The following is a 23,854-nucleotide window of genomic DNA, read 5'->3' as shown; positions in this document are numbered from 1 at the left end:
ATGGATTTCGTCATGGGACTACCCCGTACTCAAGCAGGGCGTGACGCTATATGGGTCATCGTGGACCGGCTTACAAAGACTGCCCATTTTCTATCAGTTAAGGCGACCGACTCATTGGAAAGACTAGCCACGCTATATATCAGAGAGATCGTGAGGTTACATGGGGTACCAACGACCATAGTCTCGGATAGAGACCCAAGATTCACCTCGAGGTTTTGGAACGCATTGCAGAAGGCATTCGGGACGAAATTGTGCCTAAGCACGTCATACCACCCGCAAACAGATGGACAAACGGAGAGGACCATCCAGACATTGGAAGACATGTTACGAGCTTGTGTCCTAGACAGACCAGGAAAGTGGGAGAGTCACCTACCACTGATCGAGTTTGCTTATAATGGTAGCATCGGGATGGCACCATATGAGGCACTGTACGGAAAAAGATGCCAATCTCCTTTATGCTGGTACGGACCAGAAGAGAAAGGCTGCTTAGGACCGGAGTTAGTAAGACAGACCACGGAAGATATCAAGAGGATAAGGGAAAGAATGCGCACCGCCCAAAGTCGACAAAAGGGTTATGCAGATCAACGAAGGAAACCCCTCGAATTTCAGGAAGGCGATCACGTATTCCTAAAATTCACCCCCACCACCGGGGTAGGGAGGGTTCTTAAGGTACAAAAACTAAGCCCCCGGTACCTGGGTCCATTCCAAATCTTCCAGCGTATAGGAAAGTCGGCATACCATCTTGCCCTACCACCAAATCTATCAAGACTACATGACGTGTTCCATGTGTCCCAACTCCGAAAATACCAGCACGATCCAAGCCATGTGTTGCAGCAAGAGGATGTAACACTCAAAGACGACCTGACTTTTGAACTACCAGCCATAGAGATTGTAGACAGAAGCACGAAGCAACTAAGGAGCAAGACGATACGACTGGTAAAGGTGGCATGGGGTAGCGGCAATTCCAGAGACTACACATGGGAAAAAGAGGCAGACATGAGACAGAAGCTCCCGGACTTATTTACAGGTAACAATCATGGTGAGGATCTCCTTTTCTCCCCAACAGTAAGGAAATTTCAGTAGGACCCCTAAGTTATTTAAACGACCCTTATCGACCAAGTTCAAACATGGAATTTGGGGACAAATTCTTTTCTTATGAGGGTGATAATGTAACAACCGCCCCTTCTAGAAACAAAATTAAATTTGAAGTTTGAAAATCAGTTAGGAGATAAGTTTAGAATTTTGAAATTTTGGATAGGAACCTGGTAACCACCCTCAGTTTGAAATTTAAAATATCCCAACCACCCCATCCCCAAATGTATATAAATAGGGGAGCATCCATAGGTAGAAAATCACTTCTCTCAAACACTTATCCTCTCCCTTCTCTCTCTACAAAGAAATAACATTCTGTGGGCAAACACAAGAGGCAAGCTCAAAGAAGCGTTAGAAAAGAAGGTAGGGAATTATGTTTTTTTAAACGCTTGGCATGTGTTATGTTCCATTCTTTATTATTATTTTCTTCCATGTTATCATGACATAAATTTTCTCTCACTCACCTTTCATTCATGATGATCATGTCTCTCCACCATGCCATTCACGTCTTCTTGAATCGTTGTTATATGTCTCCGTATGATGTTCATTCAATTATTTACTATACCCATTTTGTGCTCTTTCATATAATTATGTTGTTAATATTCCCTTTAGGTCGAGAGTACATGCCCTCTTAAGATGCTTATTCAATATCCTATATTATTATATTGATATTCCCTTAGGGCCAAGAGTACATGCCTTCTTATGTCTTGTTCAACATATAGGTATATGTGTGATCTCTTACATGGTTATATTATTATTTATAATATTTTAATTCAATTATTTAAATTACCCTATTACATCATGTGCATCCATGTAACCTATTATACCATTATGTTATCATCATTCCTTTAAAGTCAAGAGTACATGCTTTCTCAAATATTTTATTTAAAAAATTTAATCCTATGTGCATCTATGTGATCTCTTCTATCATTATTTCTTTAAAGTCAAGAGTACATGTTTTTCTTCAAAATATTTAATATTCTTATTATGTGCACTTATATGATTTTTCCGTTGTGTACGTTTAAAACAACCTAAATATAAATTGAACTGAGGGAATGATCCTTCGGTAAGGGAAGGTGACCCCCAAAGACAAGATATCGATATGATCCTTCGGTAAGGGAAGGTGATCGATCGAGATGATCCTTCGGTAAGGGAAGGTGATCGAAAAACGTTTGGGATAAGAACCTTCGGTAAGGGAAGGGGACTATCCCATCAATTTTATATAATAATATATCTTTTTATATGACTCTCTTCTTGTGTATGTCTAAATAACCTTGATTGTAAATTAAACTGAGGGAATGATCCTTCGGTAAGGGAAGGTGACCCCCAAAGACAAGATATCGATATGATCCTTCGGTAAGGGAAGGTGATCGATCGAGATGATCCTTCGGTAAGGGAAGGTGATCGCCAAAATGTTTGGGATAAGAACCTTCGGTAAGGGAAAGGGACTCCCACTTATACCGGTTTGAGCTCAATACCCTCCATATAAGTTATAAATTAAGAAAGAAGAAGGCACGAATGAAAGCTTGAGTTCTATGTTTTCCTTAGATTTAATTATGATTATGTTGATGTTATCCTTCTATTTTCCTATATGTTTTCCCTTTCTTCTACACACATGTTTTACAAAAAAGAAGATGCATATTACATGCCATGTTATACGCTTGTTTTTAAAATCCCGTACGTGGGCTGGAGATGGATATGGAGGTGTTGCATAGCACTCCTACTGAGACGCTAGGTTCTCACTCCCTTTCTTTTCCCATACTGTCTCCAGAGGAACATGGCACAGCAGATAGAGACGACGCAGTGCCCCCCCCGAGGGTAACTTCTGAGTATGACCCCTCAAAGCACGCGTGGGTATTTGCGACCACTACTACCGTGCTCCAGACTATCTACTTAGGTCGAGAACCCGTGGAAAAAGAACCCCAGCTGCCCGTCATAACCTTCCTAGATAGGAATGCTTCAACATCTAGAAAGCGGTCACCTAAGTGGTACACCTCGAGTCCGACTCCGAGGCCGAGGAAGAGGAATTCGACGACCCTGGCCAGAAGGAAGACACCATGGAGGAGGATCCAGAGGAGGAGTTGAACCCTTGCGGAAGTCCAAAGGTGGAATACGTACCCTATTCCCCACTTCGGCACCCCGTCGAGTTTTGGTTCATCCCACGCAACGGAACCGGGTCTTCACTGTGCGAAAGGGTGTTGGAGGGAGACCCCTGGTACCTCGATTCGTGAATAACTAAAGACTCCTGATCAAGGATAGGATAGGATGCAAGTAGGGGAGCCTCTTCGACGAGATTAGTTTAGGATGTAGTTAGCTTCTTTTCCTGTTTTAGTTTCCTATACGTATTTTTATTTTGAAACGTACTCATGGTTAAGATGTTTATTTCATTTTTATTAAAATTTCAACGTTTTAGTGCTACCCATTTTCCGCTCTACGCGCATTTACTCCTTCCTTGCGTAACGATTTAGTCATTTCTTTGCTTAATCAAGTGTGGCACCTTATTTTAAAGACCCCCACGATAGTATAAAACTTAGGGTGTTACAGTTTGACAACACAACATAGGGTACTTGTCATGGATTTTTTCGCTGAGCAACAGTTGAGAAAAAGACATCATACAAAGAACCTAAGGACGAGGTGGTGGCAGATGAAAGGTGAGGAACAAAGAAGCTTCCTAAGACGGGTAGGAGAAGAGGCAAAGTGGGATGGGAATGGAAGCGCGGAAGAGATGTGGAGGGAGATGGCAGAAGTTATTAGAAGAACAACAAAAGAAAGCTTTGGTGAATCTAAAGGAATAGGACCAAGAGACAAGGAGTCCTGGTGGTGGAATGCGAGTGTACAAGAAAAGATAAAGATAAAAAGGGAGTGCTTTAAAAAGTGATCTTTATGCCGTAATGTAGATAACTGGGAAAAATATAAGGCGGCTAAGAAAGAGACAAAAGTGGCTCTAAGTGAAGCAAGAACAAGAGCATATGAGGTCTCTACCAGTCTTTGGGTACGAAAGAAGGAGAAAAAGGTATATATAGAATCGCAAAGAGCCGTGAAAGAAGAACGTGAGATTTGGATCTGGTTAAGTGTATAAAGGATAAGGATGGAGAGGTGTTGGCTCAAGAGGAGAAGATTAATGAAAGGTGGAAGAGCTAATTTTACGAGTTATTTAATGAGGGACAGAAGACTCTTTCGAGTCTTGGTCGGTTATGCACAAGGGAAGAAGATCAAAATTTTGACTACTATCGAAGGATTCGAGACTTCGAGGTAAAAGAGGCTCTAAAGTAGATGAAAAATGGCAGGGCAGTAGGACCTGATAATATCCCAATTGAGGTTTGGAAGGGTCTTAGAGAAAAAGACATCAACTGGTTAACCAAGCTTTTTAATAAGATTTTAAGGTCAAAGAAGATGTCTGATGAGTGGAGAAAGAGCACCTTGGTACCTATCTACAAGAATAAGGGGGATATACAAAGTTGTAGAAACTATAGAGGGATCAAGCTTATGAGTCATACCATGAAGTTATGGGAAAGGATGATAGAACGGAGGTTGAAAAAAGAGACACAAGTAACAGAGAACCAATTTGGATTTATGCCAGGCAGATCTACCACTAAAGCGATACCACTGAAGTGATATACCTATTAAAAAAGATGATGGAGAGGTATCTTAGTAATAAAAGGGATCTACATATGGTGTTTATTGATTTGGAAAAAGTGTATGATAGGGTACCAAGGGAGATCTTATGGAAGGTTTTAGAAAAGAGGAGAGTAAGGATCGCATATATTCGTGCAATTAAAGACATGTATGATGGGGCCGCAACTAGTGTGAAGACTCAAGGTGGTGTGATAGAGAAATTTTCTATTAGTATAGGATTACACCAGGGATCGTCCTTAAGTGCATACCTTTTCACATTAGTCTTGGAAGTACTCACAGAGCACATCCAAGAGCCTGTGCCATGGTGCATGCTTTTTGCCGATGATATCGTTCTTATGAGAGAGTCAAGGAAAGACCTAAATAAGAAGTTGGAGTTATGGAGAGAAGTTCTAGAAGTGTATGGTCTGCGCATAAGCCGTAGCAAGACGGAATATATGGAATGTAGGTTCAGTCTAAGAAGGGAAAACCCTAATATAGAGGTGAAGATTGGAGAAAACATCCTACGAAAAGTTAAAAGTTTTAAGTATCTTGAGAGTGTATCATACAAGATAATGGAGAGATTGAACAGGATGTAAATCATAGGATCCAAGCAGGTTGGTCAAAATGGCAGAGTGCATCTGGTTTTATATGCGACAAAAAAGTGTCTTTAAAACTTAAAGGTAAATTCTATCGCACTGCTATAAGACCGGCTACGCTTTATGGTACGGAGTGTTGGGCGGCTAAAGGAGAGCACGAACATAAGCTGAGTGTGACAAAGATAAAGATATTGAGATGGATGAGTGGTCATACGCGATTGGATAAAATAAGAAACGAAGATATAAGGGAGAGAGTTGGAGTAGCACCCATTGTGGAAAAGATGGTTGAATCGCGTCTCAAGTGGTTTGGACATGTGAGAAGAAGACCGATAGAACATCCAGTCAGGAGGGTGGATGAGATGGAAGATGGACAAGGGGCGAAAGGCAGAGGAAGATCTAAGAAGACCATCCATGAGGTGGTCAAACGAGATCTACATGTAAACGGTCTCTCTATAGACATGATACATGACAGAGCACAATGACGTCGTTTGATTCATGTAGCCGACCCCACTTAGTGGGACAAGGCTTTGTTGTTGTTATGGTTGGATATTCCTAATGTAATGTATGTAAAGTTAGTTTTTTAGAAGAAACTCGATTTTTGATTGAGCAATTGCTTCCAAGGAGATTTACCAGCCAAGTTCAAATTCTATCCCCTCCATATTTTTTACGTCTGCAAGAAAATCTTTGAAGTAGAGTATATAATGAGATTGAGTTTTCTTAATTTAGGTTTAGTTTTCAAAGATTGTTTTAGACTTGGAGATGCAATTTCAAATATTGGTAATTGTGTTTTTTTTTTAACTTTTTATAATAAAAAATAATTTTTAACATATTGTGTTTTTTTTTTCAGAAATTACTAGCTTTTTGATGCGTCAAATTAATTTAGCATTAATTAAAAAATTGTTTTTCTTATTTTAAAGCAGATCAATCCTATCATTATTACTGTTAAATGAATGCACAATTATAATTGACAATACTTTACGTAATCATAATATTTTTTATTATAATAATAATTATTTTTATTATACTACTATTTGCATGAATGCATTATTAAAAAAAAATTATCATATATTAATTAGACTATTTACTAATTAGTCTAATTTTTTATTAGACACAATCAATTAGTATACAAGTCATGTCTTTAATAATTATTTATAAAAATTACTGATATTAATGAAGATTACCATGATTTATGAAGATTACAAATTTATGCATATGATGATATTAATAATAAAGAATAAAAATATCATTGAATATTGTCAATTCGAGGTGGTATTTTATAGATGTAGTGCATTGTAAATGATTGCACAAAGGACAATTATGCTGTCTGTAACATTAGACAAAAAAAATAAGTTTATATAAAAATAATAATCAAATTATCAAAAAATAATAGAATGGCTTCATAAAAAATGTAACTTGTATTTTAAAAGGGTCAACTTCGATGAAAAACGAAACATATATTCTTATTCTATGAAGTAGTTATAAAAAAATAACAAATAAAAAATTTAAACTAAATGCTTTGACTCTTAAATTTAAACTCGTGAACCACAAAAAAAATACTATATATACCCGTGCATAATAGAGAATATTAACAAATCTATTAATGTTAATATCATTTATGACTAATTATTATATTTGATTAATTTTTTCCCACAGTATCTCCCGATTTGGCAGGCCAATGACTAATCTGTCGTGTATCAGAGCTCTATTTAAAGTTTGTCGTAGGACAATGGGTTGCTGCATGCACAAGATGGGATTCGAACCCCAACACTTGCTTAAGCAAACTAATGAGCTAACCACTAGACCAACCTAATTTGGTTTGATTAAAAATTATATTATAACAATTAAAAATTAGAATAATTGACAATTAATATAATTATAATGATTAAAAATATTAATGATAGGCAATTAATATAATTATGTATTAAATACTACTTTTTATATAATTATATAAAAAATATTTTTTATAAAATAAATTGAGAAGAGAGATGTACGCATACTAACACCAAAACGTGTCATGTATGTTAGTATTATTGACATCAGAAAACTATCCGTTATAGAATAATATAATGATGATGATAAAAATAAATAAGTAAATAAAGAAAGTTAATAAAAAAACCTATAAAATAAAAAATAGTAGAATAAGTATTTGTTTGGATGTCATTGCGCTTGTTTGGGCGTAGGGGTGGCAAAACGGGTCTAACTCGTCGGGTCGATCCGCTAAACCCGCTAAAAAGGCGGGTCGGGCTAGGATTTGGAGCTCGCCAAATTTAAAAAATCCGCCAAATTAAAAAAATCCGCCAAATTCGCACCACCAAATTGGCGGGTTTTGGCGGGGCGGGGCGGGCCAATTCGCCGGGCCGAAGATATTTTTTTCCCTTTTTTTATTAAATAAAAGAGTGATTACTATTATAAAATTAATAATTATAGAATTTTTAAACACTTTTTTTTATTTTTTGTTTATATTCTTCTTTTAGTTATTAACTTTATTTATTTTATTTTACAATTTCATATATATGTTCAAATTATGTGACTTATTTTTTAAAATAAAGATGATTCTATTGACAAATATTATTTTGAACAATTTTATTGAAGTTAAAAATTAAAAAAAAAATAATGAAAAAATTATATTATAATTTAATTATTTTTTATTTGTATTTAATTTTTTAATTATTATTTTTTGGTTAATTATAATGAATTTTATTTTTCAAAAAAAAAAAAAAACAAAGTCAAGCGGGCTAGCCCGCCAATCCGCCATAAAGTGGGGCGGGCTAGCATTTTAAACCTATTTTAGTTGGCGGGGCGGGTTGGGCGGGCCGGCCCGCTTTGCCACCCCTATTTGGGCGTAATTAAATTGATAAAAAGATTTTTTTAAATAATTTTTTTAGTGTGTTTGGTAAATTTATAATGGTAAAAGTAAAAGTACTAGAAAAATAAAAAAATAAGAAGGGACAAAAATATACTTGAAAGTTCACACGGTGGACACGATTATACTTGAATCATTTAATGAGTTACGCGTGCACATTATTTATACACTTCGGCGGACACATTCACTCTTCCACCCATCGGCGTGTGGCTTCATTAGTTTGAGCAGACATCTGGGAGTTTTTGGTCCTTGCTGGCAACGTTAGTTTGAGTGAGGTGTCTCCTTGGTACCAACTCAAAATAAACTATTTAATTTTATGATTAAATTATTAAAGAAAATTAATTAGAAACTGATGAGTTTGGAAAACTCCAAATTAAGATGTTGATCAAACATTATTAAAATAGTAATTAAAAATTATTAAATTGATTTATGCTTCAAATATGTTGAATTAATAATTTCTATGTTACATGCAGATTTTGGTGATTGGGCTTAATGCAACTTAAAACCCAACAATGTTGGCAAAAATAATCAGCCTAGTGCAAAAAATGTTCTTATAATATGTGGCTGAATTATTTTATTAGACAACATAAATTGGGCCAAGAAATTTTGGTGCAGCCCAAAATTATTGTGATTAAAACACCAACATTATGGTTTGAATTAAAAGAAGGAAAAAAGCAAGGTTGCATGCTTTCACACGGATGTCACTCTCCGCTTTGATGGATTTCAAATTCATTTAACTAGCTTTAATTGCCTTGATAACATGAAAGAGAAAGTGCAAGTGATTTGATGGCATTAAATGAGCTTTACACGTTACTAAGCAAAAAGTATGAAAAGTTGGTTTTAATTGATTTTAATTGATTCCACTCATTACTTCCAAAGCTTTTCTCTTCTCTTCTCTCTCTTCTCTCTCTTCAGATTCAGTCACATCCATCAGAGGAAGATGGAAGGAAGAACAAGCTATCAGATGAAAGAAGAAGAAGCTAGAAGCAAGGAAAGGGCTAAGGTGATGATGTCCTTAGTAAAAAAAAGATTTACAATATGGTGTGACTGAGATCTTTGCCACTTATGGTAAGATGTGGTGAAGAAGTCTCAGAATCACCATGCCTAAAATGGGTGGAAGATCCAATTCGGTCAGAGAAGAAGATCCCTGGGGTATGGCTCGTCTCTACTTTTGTTTATCCATCACAGGAGATAGCTACTGTAGCTACGTGGGGAAGAAGCAGAAGATAGAGCAGGAGGAGCTGTCAAGGATCAAGGGTTCATCAAAGGTCAGAAATCCTTCTTGGAGACCAAGTCAAGATGGAAGGCTCAGATTGATGAAGTTTGAAATGTTGGGATGAGGAAGAGGTAATTGCATGTTGGTTTTTGCATTCGGTTCCCTCTCTCCTCTCTCTGTTCTAACCGGTTTAGTGTTGAAGAAGAAGAAGATTAGCTCGGTTGGACCGGTTTCAACCTTGGAAGCTTCCTCTTCTATAATAAGGGTACACAGCCAAGGCTTGAAGCAAGGAGAAAGGAGTGTAAGCACAAAGTTCTCATAGCTACCCAAGCTAACAGAAGTTATTCTCCTTCAATGCTTTTCATGTTGTATTTTTCTGTTTAGTTTTGTTTGTCTTGAGTCTCATGAAAAAAGGTAAACAGTGAGGTTTGTATGAAAAAGTCATAGAGCAAAAAAAGGCAGAGTATACAAAATTAAAAGAAAAAAGCCATAGATGTCCTAGAGGTCCTTTGTACATCTGTGTTGTATTTCATGGTTCTGTGGGAATCCCCTTGCAAGTTGGGTTAGCACTTAGCAGTTGAAAGCTTAGCAGGTGACCAAATCAAGTTCAGAATTGGGGATAGATTTTGGACTTATCCCAGATAGGAAGGGTAGTTCCTAGAGAGAATTGGTGTCTGTAATCTGCTTGATTATAGTGAAATTCCATCATTGTTGTGATGGAGACTGGATGTAGGCTGCACTGCACTTAACAGCTGAACCAGGATACTTCTGGGTGTGATTCTCTCTTTTATTCTACTCAATTTCTGATTCTGTTCGTAGGAGACAAAATTAAAAAAATATCTCCCCACTGGTTGCGAGACAAAAAGAAAAAGTCTCTTGACTAGTGACGAGACAAAAAGAAGAAATATTTCCTAAAGCATTTTAAAAGGGCAGCAAGAGTTACTCAGGAAAAGGGGCTAAGATTCAACCCCTCTTCTCTTAGCCACTGATAACCATCAGAAACCCTCCATTAATTGAATTATGAAGTGTCAAGGTCATTTGTTATTCAACGTCAGAGAGTTTGCACGTTGAGAGAGTTATAGAGGCCTAACACAGAGGCAATGTCATTACTGTGAAGTTCTCGCTCGCTTGATCGTTGGAGGAGTTCTTTGCTAGTTTACTCAAAGAAGACAACCCATACCACAACAACGACGATCACGCACTGGAGTCAGCGATGATCAAAAGGTACTAACTTTTCTATTTCCGACTATACCGATTATGATCGAACATGCTATTAGCTTTTTGGTTAGTTACTAGTTAGTGATTGTCCCAAAAAATGAGGGTTTTTTGGGTTTAGTAGTGATTATGAGAGTTTTATTTTCTCCGTAGATGTCAAGTCACATCACACTCGTGTATCACCATAGGGGGAGGTTGGATAGAAATTCAAAAGGGGTTATAGTATATAGTAGAGGTCAAGTGTCATTAATACCCAGAATTAATGTGGATACGCTGAACTTTTTTTTCATAGAGGGGTTATTCAAGGATTTAGGATATATGCATTGGAAGGATTTTAACTAGGGAAATCCTGATGCAGGAAGTGGTATTGCTCTTAAGCTACTTAGGCTTGATAGGGATGTGGTGAACATGTATAAAGATGTAATTAGAAATAATGATAGGGTGGTACATGTGTATTGGGAGCACACTGTAGACATTTCAACTGAGGTTGAGATGGTTGACGTAGATGCAGAAGAGGTGCCTATCTCCGAAACGGAACCATCCAATGCGAATGCAAATACAGTAAACAAATCATCCAGTGGGAGGACGAAGAAGAGGGCATAAAGGACTCTAACCCCAACCAGGATTCTGAGACCAAGAAAACTAACAAATACAGGAGGCCAGAATTCATCGCAGACTAAGAAACATCAACCCTGTACCAAGTAAAGAATTTTGGGATAAGGCTGAAAGATATCTCCCACTGCCTTCTCATTACAAGACACTTATTGGCAAACCAACAAAAAAGAGAAGAAATGAGAGAAATCAAGCAAGACCGACATCAAACCCACACAAACTTAAAAGGAGATATAGAACAATTATTTGCAAGTACTGTAGTGAGGTATGAATGTGTTGTTTTATGTATTGATATTGAACTCACTTATAATGTTATATTTACACTAAGACATATTTATATATTGTAGAGTGGCCACAATAGTAGGAGTTGTTAAAGGAAGCTTGATAATATGGCTGATGAGGTAGCAGCTACGGAAGCAGAGGAAGCTACTGCTGCAACTGAAAACTAAAACCAATAGCAACCTGCATAGCCACCGCCGCCACAAGAAAACCCTCCAACTAATGCATCCCACCAACAGAACCCTAATCATGGCTCCAAGACCCAAATCTAACCCTATGGTCGCAAATGAAACAATAAATGCTGCAAGTCCAACTATAAAAGGGAGGTTTGAACAGTTCATACCAACCCCAAATCTAAGACAACAACCTAAGCTTGGCCCAAGACCATCAAAACTAGTCTTAAGAAGAATTTTTGGGAGAACCACTGGCCCAGCTGCACCAACTAACCAAGTTGGCCCAAGTGGAGGTAGGACCATGTAAGGATCTGCAACAAAGACATAGGACCCAGTATGAAGGCTGTTGTGCATGTTTTGTTTTTTGATTATTAGGCTATTTGAACAACTTATGGATAAGGCTGTTTAGTTTATTGTAATATAGAAGTGACTTTGCCTCTTAATTAGATATTTCTGCCTTGTTTGGAAACTCAATGATTAATGTCACTACTATGACTATTTTGTTATTATAATGAAGCAGAGACTTCTAAATAAGTTCTTGTGTATTATTAGTGATTACAATGACAATGAATTGCTTGGTTATGAGTCACAGTTAGTATGTTAAAGTTGACAATTGTTTGTTTTGTCCTTAATTTGCATTACACAGGTTTACACTTCTTTGTTTTGTCAATGGTTGATGTTACACAGATTACAATATGGAATTTACAAGAAAATAGAGCTTTTTTTTTTCATTTATTCAATGCAAGTTTGAAAATGATTACACATGATCCTCACTTCTGAGCATATATAATAAAAATTCATAATGCACAAAATTCTAACCCTCGAACAAATGCCCATAACTATATTCTTAATACACTTTATTTCACCACTAATCTGATTAACTGTCTTTTGTAATTTTTGCACATCTTCTTCTACCTTTGTTGCACCCTTTGTAAGCTCAATCATCTTCTAGTATGATTGTTTTCATGGCCTTTCTTCAGATGCAATCTCTGTCCCCACGTTTTTTGTTTGTCCTTCAACTTCGTCCAGCCAAACAAAATACTTACATCGATGTTCAACACTCTGAAAATTTGACACAACAATCGGAAGAGATACAAAAGAAAAGAAATAGATGAAACCCTAATTCCAGTAAAAAAAAAAAGCAACACAATTTCAAAACTTACCTCCTACAGAGGACATCGCAGAAACAATCTGTTTAGATTTTAGTCTGTTCCAGACTTCAGTACCACAGCTTCAATCCCGTGCAAACACTTGCCATTGTTGTAGTCAAATTTCTTCTTCTTCTTCCTCAATAACGAAAATCCGCTACCAACAGCGCTGCCACAATTTAGGGATAACGAGCTCGATTTTTTCTGGAGTGAACCCACGTTCTTAGTTATCCGTTAGGATTTCAACTCTTCTTTCTGAAGATAAAAGAGATGGAGGGTTTCTAATTATTTTTTTAATAATTTAATCATAAAATTAAATGGTTTATTTTGAGTTGGCACCAAAGGGACACCTCACTCAAACTAACGTTGCCAGTAAGGACCAAAGATCCCAACTGTCCACTCAAACTAACGAAGCCACACGCCGATGGCCGAAAGGTGAATGTGTCTGCCGGAGTGTATAAATACTGTGCACGTGTGACTCATTAAATGATTCAAGTGTAATGTGTCCACCGTGTGAACTTTCAGATGTATTTTTGTCCCTTCTTCCAATAAAAAACATCTTTTTTGAGAAGTTACAATTTACATCATTTTTTAAAAGATCTTTTTTTCTTAAAAAATTTAAAAGATCTTCCCAACTGTCCACTCAAACTAACGAAGCCACACGCCGATGGCCGGAAGGGTGAATGTGTCTGCCGGAGTGTATAAATACTGTGCACGTGTGACTCATTAAATGATTCAAGTGTAATGTGTCCATTGTGTGAACTTTCAGGTGTATTTTTGTCCCTTCTTCCAATAAAAAACATCTTTTTTGAGAAGTTACAATTTACATCATTTTTTAAAAGATTTTTTTTCTTAAAATTTTTTTTTTCACTTAATAAATGAACAAAAAGTACTTTTATCTTATTTTATCCAAACATAATTAATAGATAAAAAGATATTTTTACATGAGATATCCAAACATAAAATCATATTTTTTTTGTAAAAGATCTTTTTTTTTTAATTTTTTTTTTAAAATGACGTCCAAATAAGCCCTTTTTTTTACCAAAGTTAGAGAGACTTGAACCCACAACCTCTAAATGAATATGAAGAGACTATGCCATTTGAATTATAACTCATTGACAAACAAGCCCATTAAATTGATTAAAAAGACCTTTTTCATTGAAAAAATGTATTTTTTATTTTTAGCGTATTTGATAAATTTCTAATAATAAAAATAAAAGCACTAGAAAAATATAATTTTTTAAAAGATATTTAAAAAAAATATTTTTCATATAATAAATAAACAAAAAAATATTTTTATACTGTTATACTCTAACATAATTAATAAATAAAAAAAAATTAGATAAGATATTTAAATATAAAATTATTTTTATTTTTTTATAAATTTTTTTAAAAAATAAAAAAGTTAAAAAAAAAAAAAACTCCCTCAAAAAGATCCTTAAAAAAGTGATAATATAATCGCCATTTAATTTAATTTATCATCTTAAATCTTAATCACGTATAAAAACTATAAAGTGACCAAATTCTTAAGTCTCCTTTCCTCGCTAATAACTTGTTTGTTGGTTAATAGGCAAAAGTGCCCAAGACCGTCAAATTAACAATTACCCTCCCTTAAACCCTACGCCAGAACCTTCACCTGAATTGTCTAAACCTCTTCTTTCTCTCTTTCTCCACCATCCCAACTTTCTCTGCAATTTCCCGTCTCAAAATCTCTAATCTGCTGCTGCCATGGCTAATTCATTGAACAACAACGACAACGACAACAAGAGTCAGAACACGCGCCTCTACAACCCTTACCATGACCTCAAAGTCCCAATCCAGAATCTCTACAACCTCCCAACTTCGCCGGAGAATCTCTTCCCCGAACTGGTCAATAGGACCTACCGTCCCTGGAACGAAAAACTCACCTACTACACCGGCATCGCCTGCCTCACCGGCGCCGTTGGCGGCGGCATAAGTGGCACCCTCGAGGGCATCAGGGCCGCTGAGCGAGGAGACTCGTTTAAGATTCGGGTCAACCGAGTCCTCAATTCTGGGATTCAGAGGGGGCGCAGGCTCGGAAACTCGCTCGGATCGTTGGGCTTAATCTTCTCCGTCACGGAGAGTACGATCCAGTATTTCACTGACAGGGATGACATGGTTAATAGCGCCGCCGCTGGGCTCGCCACTGGTGCTCTGTATAAGGCGGCGGCGGGGCCAAGGTCGGCGGCGATTGCGGGAGTCCTCGGTGGGATCGCAGCAGCTGCTACTGTAGCCGGGAAGCAGGCTCTGAGGAGATACGTTCCAATATAGGGATAGGTTTGATCTTCATAGGAATGAAATTGGAGATATTGGAAACATTAGGGTTTAGTGTTTTGGCCCTTTTTTTTTTTTTTTTTTCTTTATCTCTTTTCTCTAGTTACTAGCTGCATACTTTGACGTTGGCATTTAGCTGCTTGTTATTGATTAACATTTAGTAAATGTTGAAATTAGCCCTTCAATCTTACATGGGATATCAAATTATTCTTTTAAATATCATGTTGAGAGATTATTGTTGATAAAGTTCTTGTTTGACTAATCATTTTGGATAGATTTAACTTCTAAATTGGTTCCAAGGTCGGACACTTTGGTCTCCTAAGTATATGCATTCATAAATCTTATACACTGGACTCATTTTTATGCTTACGCAGTTTGTGTAGACAATCACCATCAATCTACTAATAGGAATAGGAATAAGGAAATTCTTGTGATCATTATGGATTTAAGCCAGCCGCTATGATTTTCTTTTTCATGCATGATTACTTATACTTGATGTACAACACAGTTGTGCTGTTGTTTTGAATTCAATGCTTCACATAATAAGTGTTTTACTTCTAAATTGGGTTTGACAGGGGTGACAGGTGAAAGATTTTGTCACCAAAGAAGAAGCCCAATCGACGATTCGATGAAATACGATGCTAATATTTTTCACCTGCAAACATGAGTGTCTTACATTGCAAGTTCTTCAGATCCTCGGTGAGATCCTGCCTTCTGCAAGTTCATGTAAAAGAAATTATAATTTGCTAAGTTTTCTGTCAGTCATAATATATGGAAAATCTTTTGATATCTTTCATTACACATGCTACATTATAAAATGTATTACATTGGAGGCAACAACAAAAAGCAAAGGAAAAACATCACTTGTTAGTAAATAACACAATATAACTTACACATTAATTGCTTGAAGAAAATGCATAACATTCAAGCTTTGCCTTCCATCCAGAAGCTGTAATTATATTTCAAAGAGGATCCATGTTACACACCTTGAATCAATAGAAGCTTCTAATTCTGACCCTAAAGCAAGAAAAATTCAGCCACTACCCTTCTATTATAGGAAGAGGAAAAGAATTGAGGGAAACATGGGAAGAAGTGACAAGGGGAATAATTTCGTAACTAACCACCTGCATGTCACAGAGGGTGAGGGTCGCGCGCAAGAGGCGGGGGTGATCTCACATGATTTGGAGAGAGAGTAGGAAGGGAATATAAGGAGCAGTAGAGTAGAGGGAAGGATAGAAAAATAGTGAGAATTGAGAATAGGCTTAGGAGGGAGGCTGACTCTATTTCAGCCATTGTATTTTTTTTCATCACTTGCTATTTCTGTCAATCATACAGCAACGAGGGAAGATCATTCTAGTCTACTCCTCTTTCCACCTATATTCTGTTTTTCTGAATTGTCATTGCAGATACCGGTTGTTACAATCCACATGTCAGGATTGTACAAAGAACTATGTTTATGTGCTCAAGGGTGAAGGTGAAGCATATATGAAAATGTTTTTTCTAAAAAGTTAGGATTATGTCTGATTCCCCTGGACACTGCCCTTAAGACATGTTAGGAATATTGTCACATGTCGAAATGATTCAAGCTTCGCAACAGAAAAAGATAAAGAAAATGGCATACCCTGCTGAAGTAACGCTGCAGAAGGCATTCCTTAAGTAAGCTGCACATGCTGTAGAAGTATAGTAAATTCATTAAGACTTGCACAAATTGATATAGAAAAACCTTAGGCAGCAATTTTTTGTCTTCTCCCTTTTGTTTTAGATCTTTGAGGTTTCTTAATACTATGGAAGACACCATGTCTACTGCAGTTTTTAAATTGCTTTGCTCAGTTGCTGTTGATTACATGAGTATCCTTGCCAGTTATAAGGTTACCAAGTTCCTTTACATTGAGATGCTATAGATGTATTCTTTTACTAGTTTTAGTGCATGACAATAATTGCCAACATATTTTTGTAGTGAAAATAATGGAGGAATATGTTCTCAAGGTTCACTGGGAGAAACTAAATCTTTATGCTAAGACAAAGCGCAAATAAATGATGCTCTACATATCTAAAGAAATTGTCTCATCTGCCAAATATAATTTTGTATTTGTGTCAATATTTCAATATCTTGTCCTTATAAACAAATGTAACGTTAGGGTTAAATTTAGTAATTAATTCTTTGCATATCTTATGAACTACATGGTTGGTACCCATAAAAATTTATACTAAGATCAATTTGGGCAAACTCAACTCAGACAAGTAAGCTTATTGCTCCAAAATAAATAATGTGGAGAGTAAATATCAAACAAAAAATATACAAAAAGCTCTGCCAACAAATAAAAAAGGTGATTGTTACGGTATAAATTGCATAAAATTTCTTTATGCGTAGAAAATACGTGTCGTGCTTTAAGATTGTGTACGTATGAGAAATACGTGAGGGTATTAAAAAATGAGATTCACGCATTATTGAAAATTGATTCTTACAGGAGACAAAGTCAGTGGTATTTCAGTTGGATATAGAGTGTGTTAGTTAGTTAATAGTGTGTGTTTATTTTATAATTAACTAACTAACACATCTTATACCCAACTAAAATACCACAGATTTTATCTCCTACAAAAACTAATTCCCAATGATGCATGGGTTTCATTTCTCAATACCCTCACATATTTCTCATTCGTGCACAATCTAATAGTAATATAGTATGACACGTGCTTTTTTTTTTTTTGGTGAACAACCAAGAGAAAAAACAAAAGAGCAGAAAAGAAAAAGAAAAGAAATCAGGTTCTTAACAGCAAGAGAGGACAAACCACCTCTGGTGGCTGGTGCCAAAGGTGAACCTCATCAGCTCCGCTACCTCCAGATCCCATCTTTGCCAACCGATCTGCCACGACATTAGCTTCTCTCGGGATAAGCTCAAAACGAATATCCCAATCCCTTCTTAACTTCAAGTCAAAGATCAGTTGTATCACTTCTTTTTCAAGATGCCAGAGTGGAACTTGCCAACTAGTCACTAGCTCAAAAGCTGATGCGCAATCTGTCTCACAGACAACAAGCTTAAGACCCGCATCCCAAGCCCAAGCCAAACCTTTCCATATACTCCACAACTTCATCTTGATGACACTAGATCCAAAGGAATTTCCTGAGCATCCCATTACCCATTGACTGGAGCTATCGCGAATTACCCATCCAAAACCAGCACAATCACTCCCATCACAATTTAACTTCCAAGCACCAGGTTCTGGCGGAGACCAAGACAGAGATTTTAATCCCTGGATGCAACACACTCGATTCTGAGTTGTATATTCAAAATCCACCATGCACCTGCGAGCCTTGTATGCAATTGACCCAGCATATCCAAAAATTCCCTGAAAATTACCCATATTTCTGTCTTGCCAAATTGACCATATTATAGCTGCAAATTTGGAACAACTTTCATTGAGGAGGCCATGCTTGAACCAATCATGCACCTCGTGAGAGTCAAAGAAACACACATCAGAAAAACCTAGAGAAACCCAAACTGATCGCACCACTTCACAATCCCGAAAACAATGAAGAATTGTCTCCGGAAGTTGATTGCAACGTGTACATAAGGATGAGGAGGAGAGATGTCGCCGAAAACGCAGATATTGAGTTGGTACAGCATCATGAAGGCAAAGCCACACTAGGAGCCTCAACTTTTCAGGGACCCGCGCCTTCCAAAGCCAAAGCCAATTGATATTCCTATCCCAATTCAACTTATTCTGAATTAACCATAAATATCCTTGTTTAGCAGAGTAAAGAGTGTGCTCCCAACTCCAACCCAAATCACGACCAGAAGCCGAAATATGTACCAAACTAAGAATGTCTTCCCTTAAGTCCATAGGAATAAAAGAGTAAATCCTCTCCAAATGCCAAACTCCATCACGGTAAACATCATCAATGGTCAAAGCAGCCTCACAAATATCAAGAAATTCAACCCTCGCTCCTACTGGCCCAGAGTGCAACCAAGAGTCAAACCAGAAATTCTTAGAAAGAGCTCCCACTTCCCAAACAAACCCTTCCTTTAATACGGAAGCTGTGTGCACAATAGACTTCCATATATACGATGAAGAACCCATTGCTTTAACTGCAAATAGGTTTCTATTCTGGAGGTATTTTTGAAGCATAATCTTGACCCACAGTTTTTCTTGATTCATCAAAATTTGCCAAACTAGCTTTCCTAATAAAGAAAAATTGACCAACCGCGACTCCCGCAAAGCAAGACCTCCAAACTTTTTCGGAGTCGTCAAAACTCTCCAAGATGCTAAATGAAGACCACGGTGATTATGACTACCACACCAAATGAAACTTCTAGTGAACTTATCAATGTTAGAGCACACACCTGATGGAAAAAGGCTTACTTGCATCCTATAAATAGGTATATAAGATAAAACTGATTTAGCAAGGCAAATCCGACCAGCTTTATTAAGGAAGCGACCTTTCCAAGATGCTAGCCTATTAGTAAGCTTATCAACCACATCATTAAAATCAGCTTTAGTAACTCTGCCATGCTTGAGGGGGACACCAAGGTATTTTCCCAGAGAATTAGCAAATCGGATAGAAGAAATACTAGTGAAGAGATCCTTGCGTTGTCTAGAAACATTCATAGAACAGATAGCACGAGATTTGTCAAAATTCACCTTCATACCAGATGCTCTGCAAAAGGTGGCCATAGTGTCCAAAACATGAAGCACTTGAGATTTCTTCGCTTTGCAAAAAAGGATAAGGTCGTCTGCAAAAAGGAGATGGGAGATTACAGGACCTCCCCTAGACACAGTCACTGGTTTCCATCTACCAACCTCCACTTGCCTAGCAATGAGGCAACTCAACCTCTCCATACAAATAACAAATAAATAAGGAGACATCGGGTCTCCTTGCCTCAAACCCTTCTTTGGCTGAAAACCATCCAACCGGTTACCATTCCACATTAGAGAAAGGGAGGAAGACTTTACACATTTCATAATAAGAGAAACAACAGTACCTGGAAAGCCAAACATTAGGAGAGATTGCTCCAAAAACTCCCAGCTCACCCTGTCATAAGCCTTTTCTAGGTCAATTTTAAAAGCAAGAACACCTTTCTTTGATTTGGTTTTCTTCATAAAATGGAGAACTTTCTGGGCTACAATAATATTGTCTGGGGCACCCCTTCCAGGAATAAACCCTCCCTGCAGAGGACCAATGATATCTTGTAGAAAAGGTCGTAATCTCTCCACAACCACCTTAGTTATAATCTTGTAGATAACATTACAGAGGCTGATAGGACGAAACTCTTTCATGTGAGACGGGTTATCAACTTTAGGAATCAGCACCACCAAAGTGTCAAACAGAGCACTATCCAGATCAAACCCAGCGAAAGCCTTCTTAACAAGTTCCCATACCTCTGTACCAACCACTTCCCAATATTCCTTGAAGAAAAAAGCCTGAAAACCATCGGCACCTAGGGCCTTAAAAGAGTTCATGCCCATAACCACCTTCCTAACCTCTTCTTTAGAAACATTTCTTGTGAGACTTTCAATAGCCTCACGAGATAAAGAAGGTAATTCCTGATCCCCCATCACATCAAGTTCTACTTGTTCCACATTACAAAAAAGATCTCTATAAAATCCAATTGCACATTCTTCGAGTTCTTGCGGATCAGTACTCCATCTTCCATCCTCCAAAAATAACCCCTGAACCTTGTTACGTTCCTCCGCATAATGGTTTGCATATGAAAGAACTTAGTATTTCTATCTCCAAATCTGACCCAGTGCTCTCGGGATTTTTGATACCAAAACAACTCCTCTTGCATAAGCAGATTACTATATTCAGCCTGTAACTCCCTTTCTTCCTGTATGAGGGATAAAGCATCAACTCTCTCTATTCGCTGTTGGATACTGGTCACACGCCTCTCCAATTCCCTCTTTCTTTTAAAAATATTTTCAAAGACATCTCGGTTAAAGGCCAAAGCATCATCTCTGACCTGAGAAAGGCAACGAATAGGATTGGGTCTACCCTTGTCCCAAGCACCCCTGACCACCGACAAAAAACTTGGGTGATAAGACCAAGCTACTTGAAAACGGAAAGGTTTTACCCCGACTCTTCTATCATTACCTTGACATCGTATCATAATGGGACAGTGGTCAGAATGCATCCTCGCCAAATTCTCCACATAGCTTTCCGGAAAACGAAAACACCAAGCATCAGTAGCCACAGCCCTATCCAGCCTCTTCGAGATGAACCGATTACCCTGCATATGTCTGAACCAAGTGTACAAAGATCCATGGGCTCCCAAATCAATCAAACCACACTCATCTAGGAGAGCTCCAAACTGCTCTGCCCTTCGAGAGACAAAGTTCCCACCTTTAACCTCAGATGAAAGAAGGATCTCATTAAAATCCCCAATAGCTAATAAAGGACCTGAATAATTTCTAGAAAAATCTGTCAAAACCCTCCAAGCTTCTTCCCTTTTGCTAGGAACGGGACTTGCATAAATTGCTGCACATACCCAAGAAAAACCGCCATTCGAAAACTCAACACACACCACTTGCGAACTCGCTACCACGACATTGCAAGATACTCCGGGCCATGCAGAGAGCACCCAAATACCTCCACTATGCCCCTGAGATTCTTCAATATGAATAGGAGTATAACCTAATCTGTTCCAAAAGACAGCCATCTTTTGGAAAGCACAATGAGTCTCTAAAATGATAAAAACGTACGGATGAAAATTCTTTACCAATTGTTTCAGATGCACCCGAGCCAGCTTATTTCCAGCTCCTCTCACATTCCAAGCTATAATGTTTGCACAATCCATATTAATATTACTTGGAGTGAGACCCACACCTCAGATTATTTGAGGGTAGTGAACGGGGTCTCCACTGTAACCACACTGTGCCCATTCTCAACCGGAGAATTCTGAAGAGAATTAGGCCTTAATCTCTTTAAATTGCTTTTGAATGACGTTTTAGAAGTCCCCGCGCCTTGCGAATAAGCCCCTGCCCATTCTGAACCAGGTCCTTGCTTGCCACCCGTCACACCTTGAGCAGAGGTAAAACCTGACGAAGCTAATTTAAAGTTCCTCGCTTGTTTTAGCACTTGATTGCCCTTACTTATGTGTAAAGCTAATTCAACCACATTGATGCCTTTCATAGCAGGTTCTCCTTTAGCAACATAATTAGAAGATTTATCCACATAAACTTTTTTGGACTTATCCTGGTCATGCCTACCCAAAAAGACCTTCTTGCCCTTTGCCTTTCTTTCCACTTTGGTCCACGTTGTATCCCCTGCATGTGCCCCTTCCATTACATGCACTTCCTTATCCTTATTCTTCTCTATCCCAATTGTAGTACTACCAAAAACAAAAGGCTTCTCAATATTAGAAGAAAATGGCACCTGATCTATCTTCTCATGATCTTGTTCCTTGTCTTCATTCACCCCTGTTTTATCAATGTTCGCTGAAATTGAACTAATCAATTTACAGTCCACACCAACATGCCCATAACAACCACACGTATTGCAGACCAACTCAAGGCTTTCATATTCAACATCCAAAACCCTCCCATCCACCTCAACACTACGAGTAATGGGAACGCCTAAATCAATCTCCACACAAGCCCTCGCATACTTCCCTCTTGCTGCCATCTTAGTTGCTACATCGACTTTCACTGGCTTTCCCACCGCAGCGGCGATCCTCAACATAGCCTTCTCATGGTAGTAACGAATCCCTAAGCCGTAAAAGCGTACCCATACCATGGTGGATCCAAAAACCTCCTCCTCTGAATAGAACTCAGGTGACCATGGTTTTACAGCAAGATAGAACCCGGATATCATCCAAGGACCACCAAGTAATACCCTCTCCTGATCTTCGAAAGCATCAAACTTCACCAGAAAATAACCATTTCCTACATCCAGAACTTGAAACCCACCCTTCAATCTCCACACCATACCCATTTTATGCACCATTGCCGTGTAACTCATATGCTTGCCCAAGACTTTGACGACGATCGCTTCCTTATATGGTACAGATAACGCCGCCAGCCCTTCTTCTGAGAAGATGACCCGAGGAGGATGCGAATTTTCGTGGTTCCCTTTGATCACCTTGGCTAGCCTCTCTCCATCTAAAGCCTCATTCCAAAGCATAGGAGACGGAGACTTCTGTCCAGTCACCATGTCGCGGAAGGAAACCTTTTGAAAGCTATGTTCTTCCTTAGAAACCCTAGTACCTTCCTCCTTCTCACCAGATACAAACCCCCAACGCTCTCCCCCTTAGTTCTACCGCCGGCATTACTGGTTACCTCACTGTGTGTCACCCTCTTCGTGAATCCCCCGCTCACTCTGTCACTCATACCTAAACCCTAGCAGAAAGAGTACAGAAGAGTACAAAAAGAGTACCTCACTGTGTGACACGTGCTTTTTACACGTATAGAAATTTTATACAATCTACACAGTAGTAATCACTATTAAAAAAAAATTCTTATTGTAGTCATTGCAATTGTGATGTTAAAACCCTCTTCATGCTATTCGAGATTTTCTTAAGATCTCTATTATTTAGATGAACCTTATAGGTCCTTTTTGGATATTAATAATTTCTTCAGCTTGGATAGATCAAATTAAATAAATTACAACGAGCTGGTCTGGATGGATGTTTTTATGATAACATCTTAGATGATTTGGAAGCTCATAAATAAAGAAATTTACTTTCATAGTATCCCACCCATGAAAATCATACAAGCTCAAATTAGGATGAAAATCAAAGAGGTGATGTGATGGA

The 23,854-nt window shown here is 37.9% G+C and overlaps 2 protein-coding genes across 2 annotated transcripts; one reads left to right on the top strand and one right to left on the bottom strand.

Moving 5' to 3' along the window:
• Positions 1–14,387: 14,387 nt before the first annotated feature.
• LOC107611771 (mitochondrial import inner membrane translocase subunit TIM23-3) lies at positions 14,388–16,921 on the top strand. The gene is made up of 2 exons (XM_016313665.3): positions 14,388–15,107; positions 15,680–16,921. The coding sequence occupies exon 1, from the start codon at positions 14,538–14,540 to the stop codon at positions 15,099–15,101; it is 564 nt and encodes a 187-aa protein (XP_016169151.1). The 5' UTR covers positions 14,388–14,537; the 3' UTR covers positions 15,102–15,107; positions 15,680–16,921.
• Positions 16,922–20,671: 3,750 nt separating this feature from the next.
• On the bottom strand, positions 20,672–21,760 carry LOC148550089 (uncharacterized). The gene has a single exon (XM_088495930.1). It carries the CDS (start codon positions 21,758–21,760, stop codon positions 20,672–20,674), a length of 1,089 nt encoding a protein of 362 aa, XP_088352056.1.
• Between the last annotated feature and the right edge of the window lie 2,094 nt (positions 21,761–23,854).

Source organism: Arachis ipaensis, chromosome B8, assembly GCF_059453495.1.
Source record: "Arachis ipaensis isolate K30076 ecotype BB chromosome B8, ASM5945349v1, whole genome shotgun sequence".
NCBI lineage: Eukaryota > Viridiplantae > Streptophyta > Magnoliopsida > Fabales > Fabaceae > Arachis > Arachis ipaensis.
The sequence above is the reverse complement of the archived record's forward strand: the minus strand, read 5'-3'. Positions and strand labels throughout refer to the sequence as shown.

Bases quoted from the DNA above. Each gene is read 5' to 3' on its own strand.
- LOC148550089 (XM_088495930.1), bottom strand. From the start codon at position 21,760: ATGGCTGTCTTTTGGAACAGATTAGGTTATACTCCTATTCATATTGAA.
- LOC107611771 (XM_016313665.3), top strand. From the start codon at position 14,538: ATGGCTAATTCATTGAACAACAACGACAACGACAACAAGAGTCAGAAC.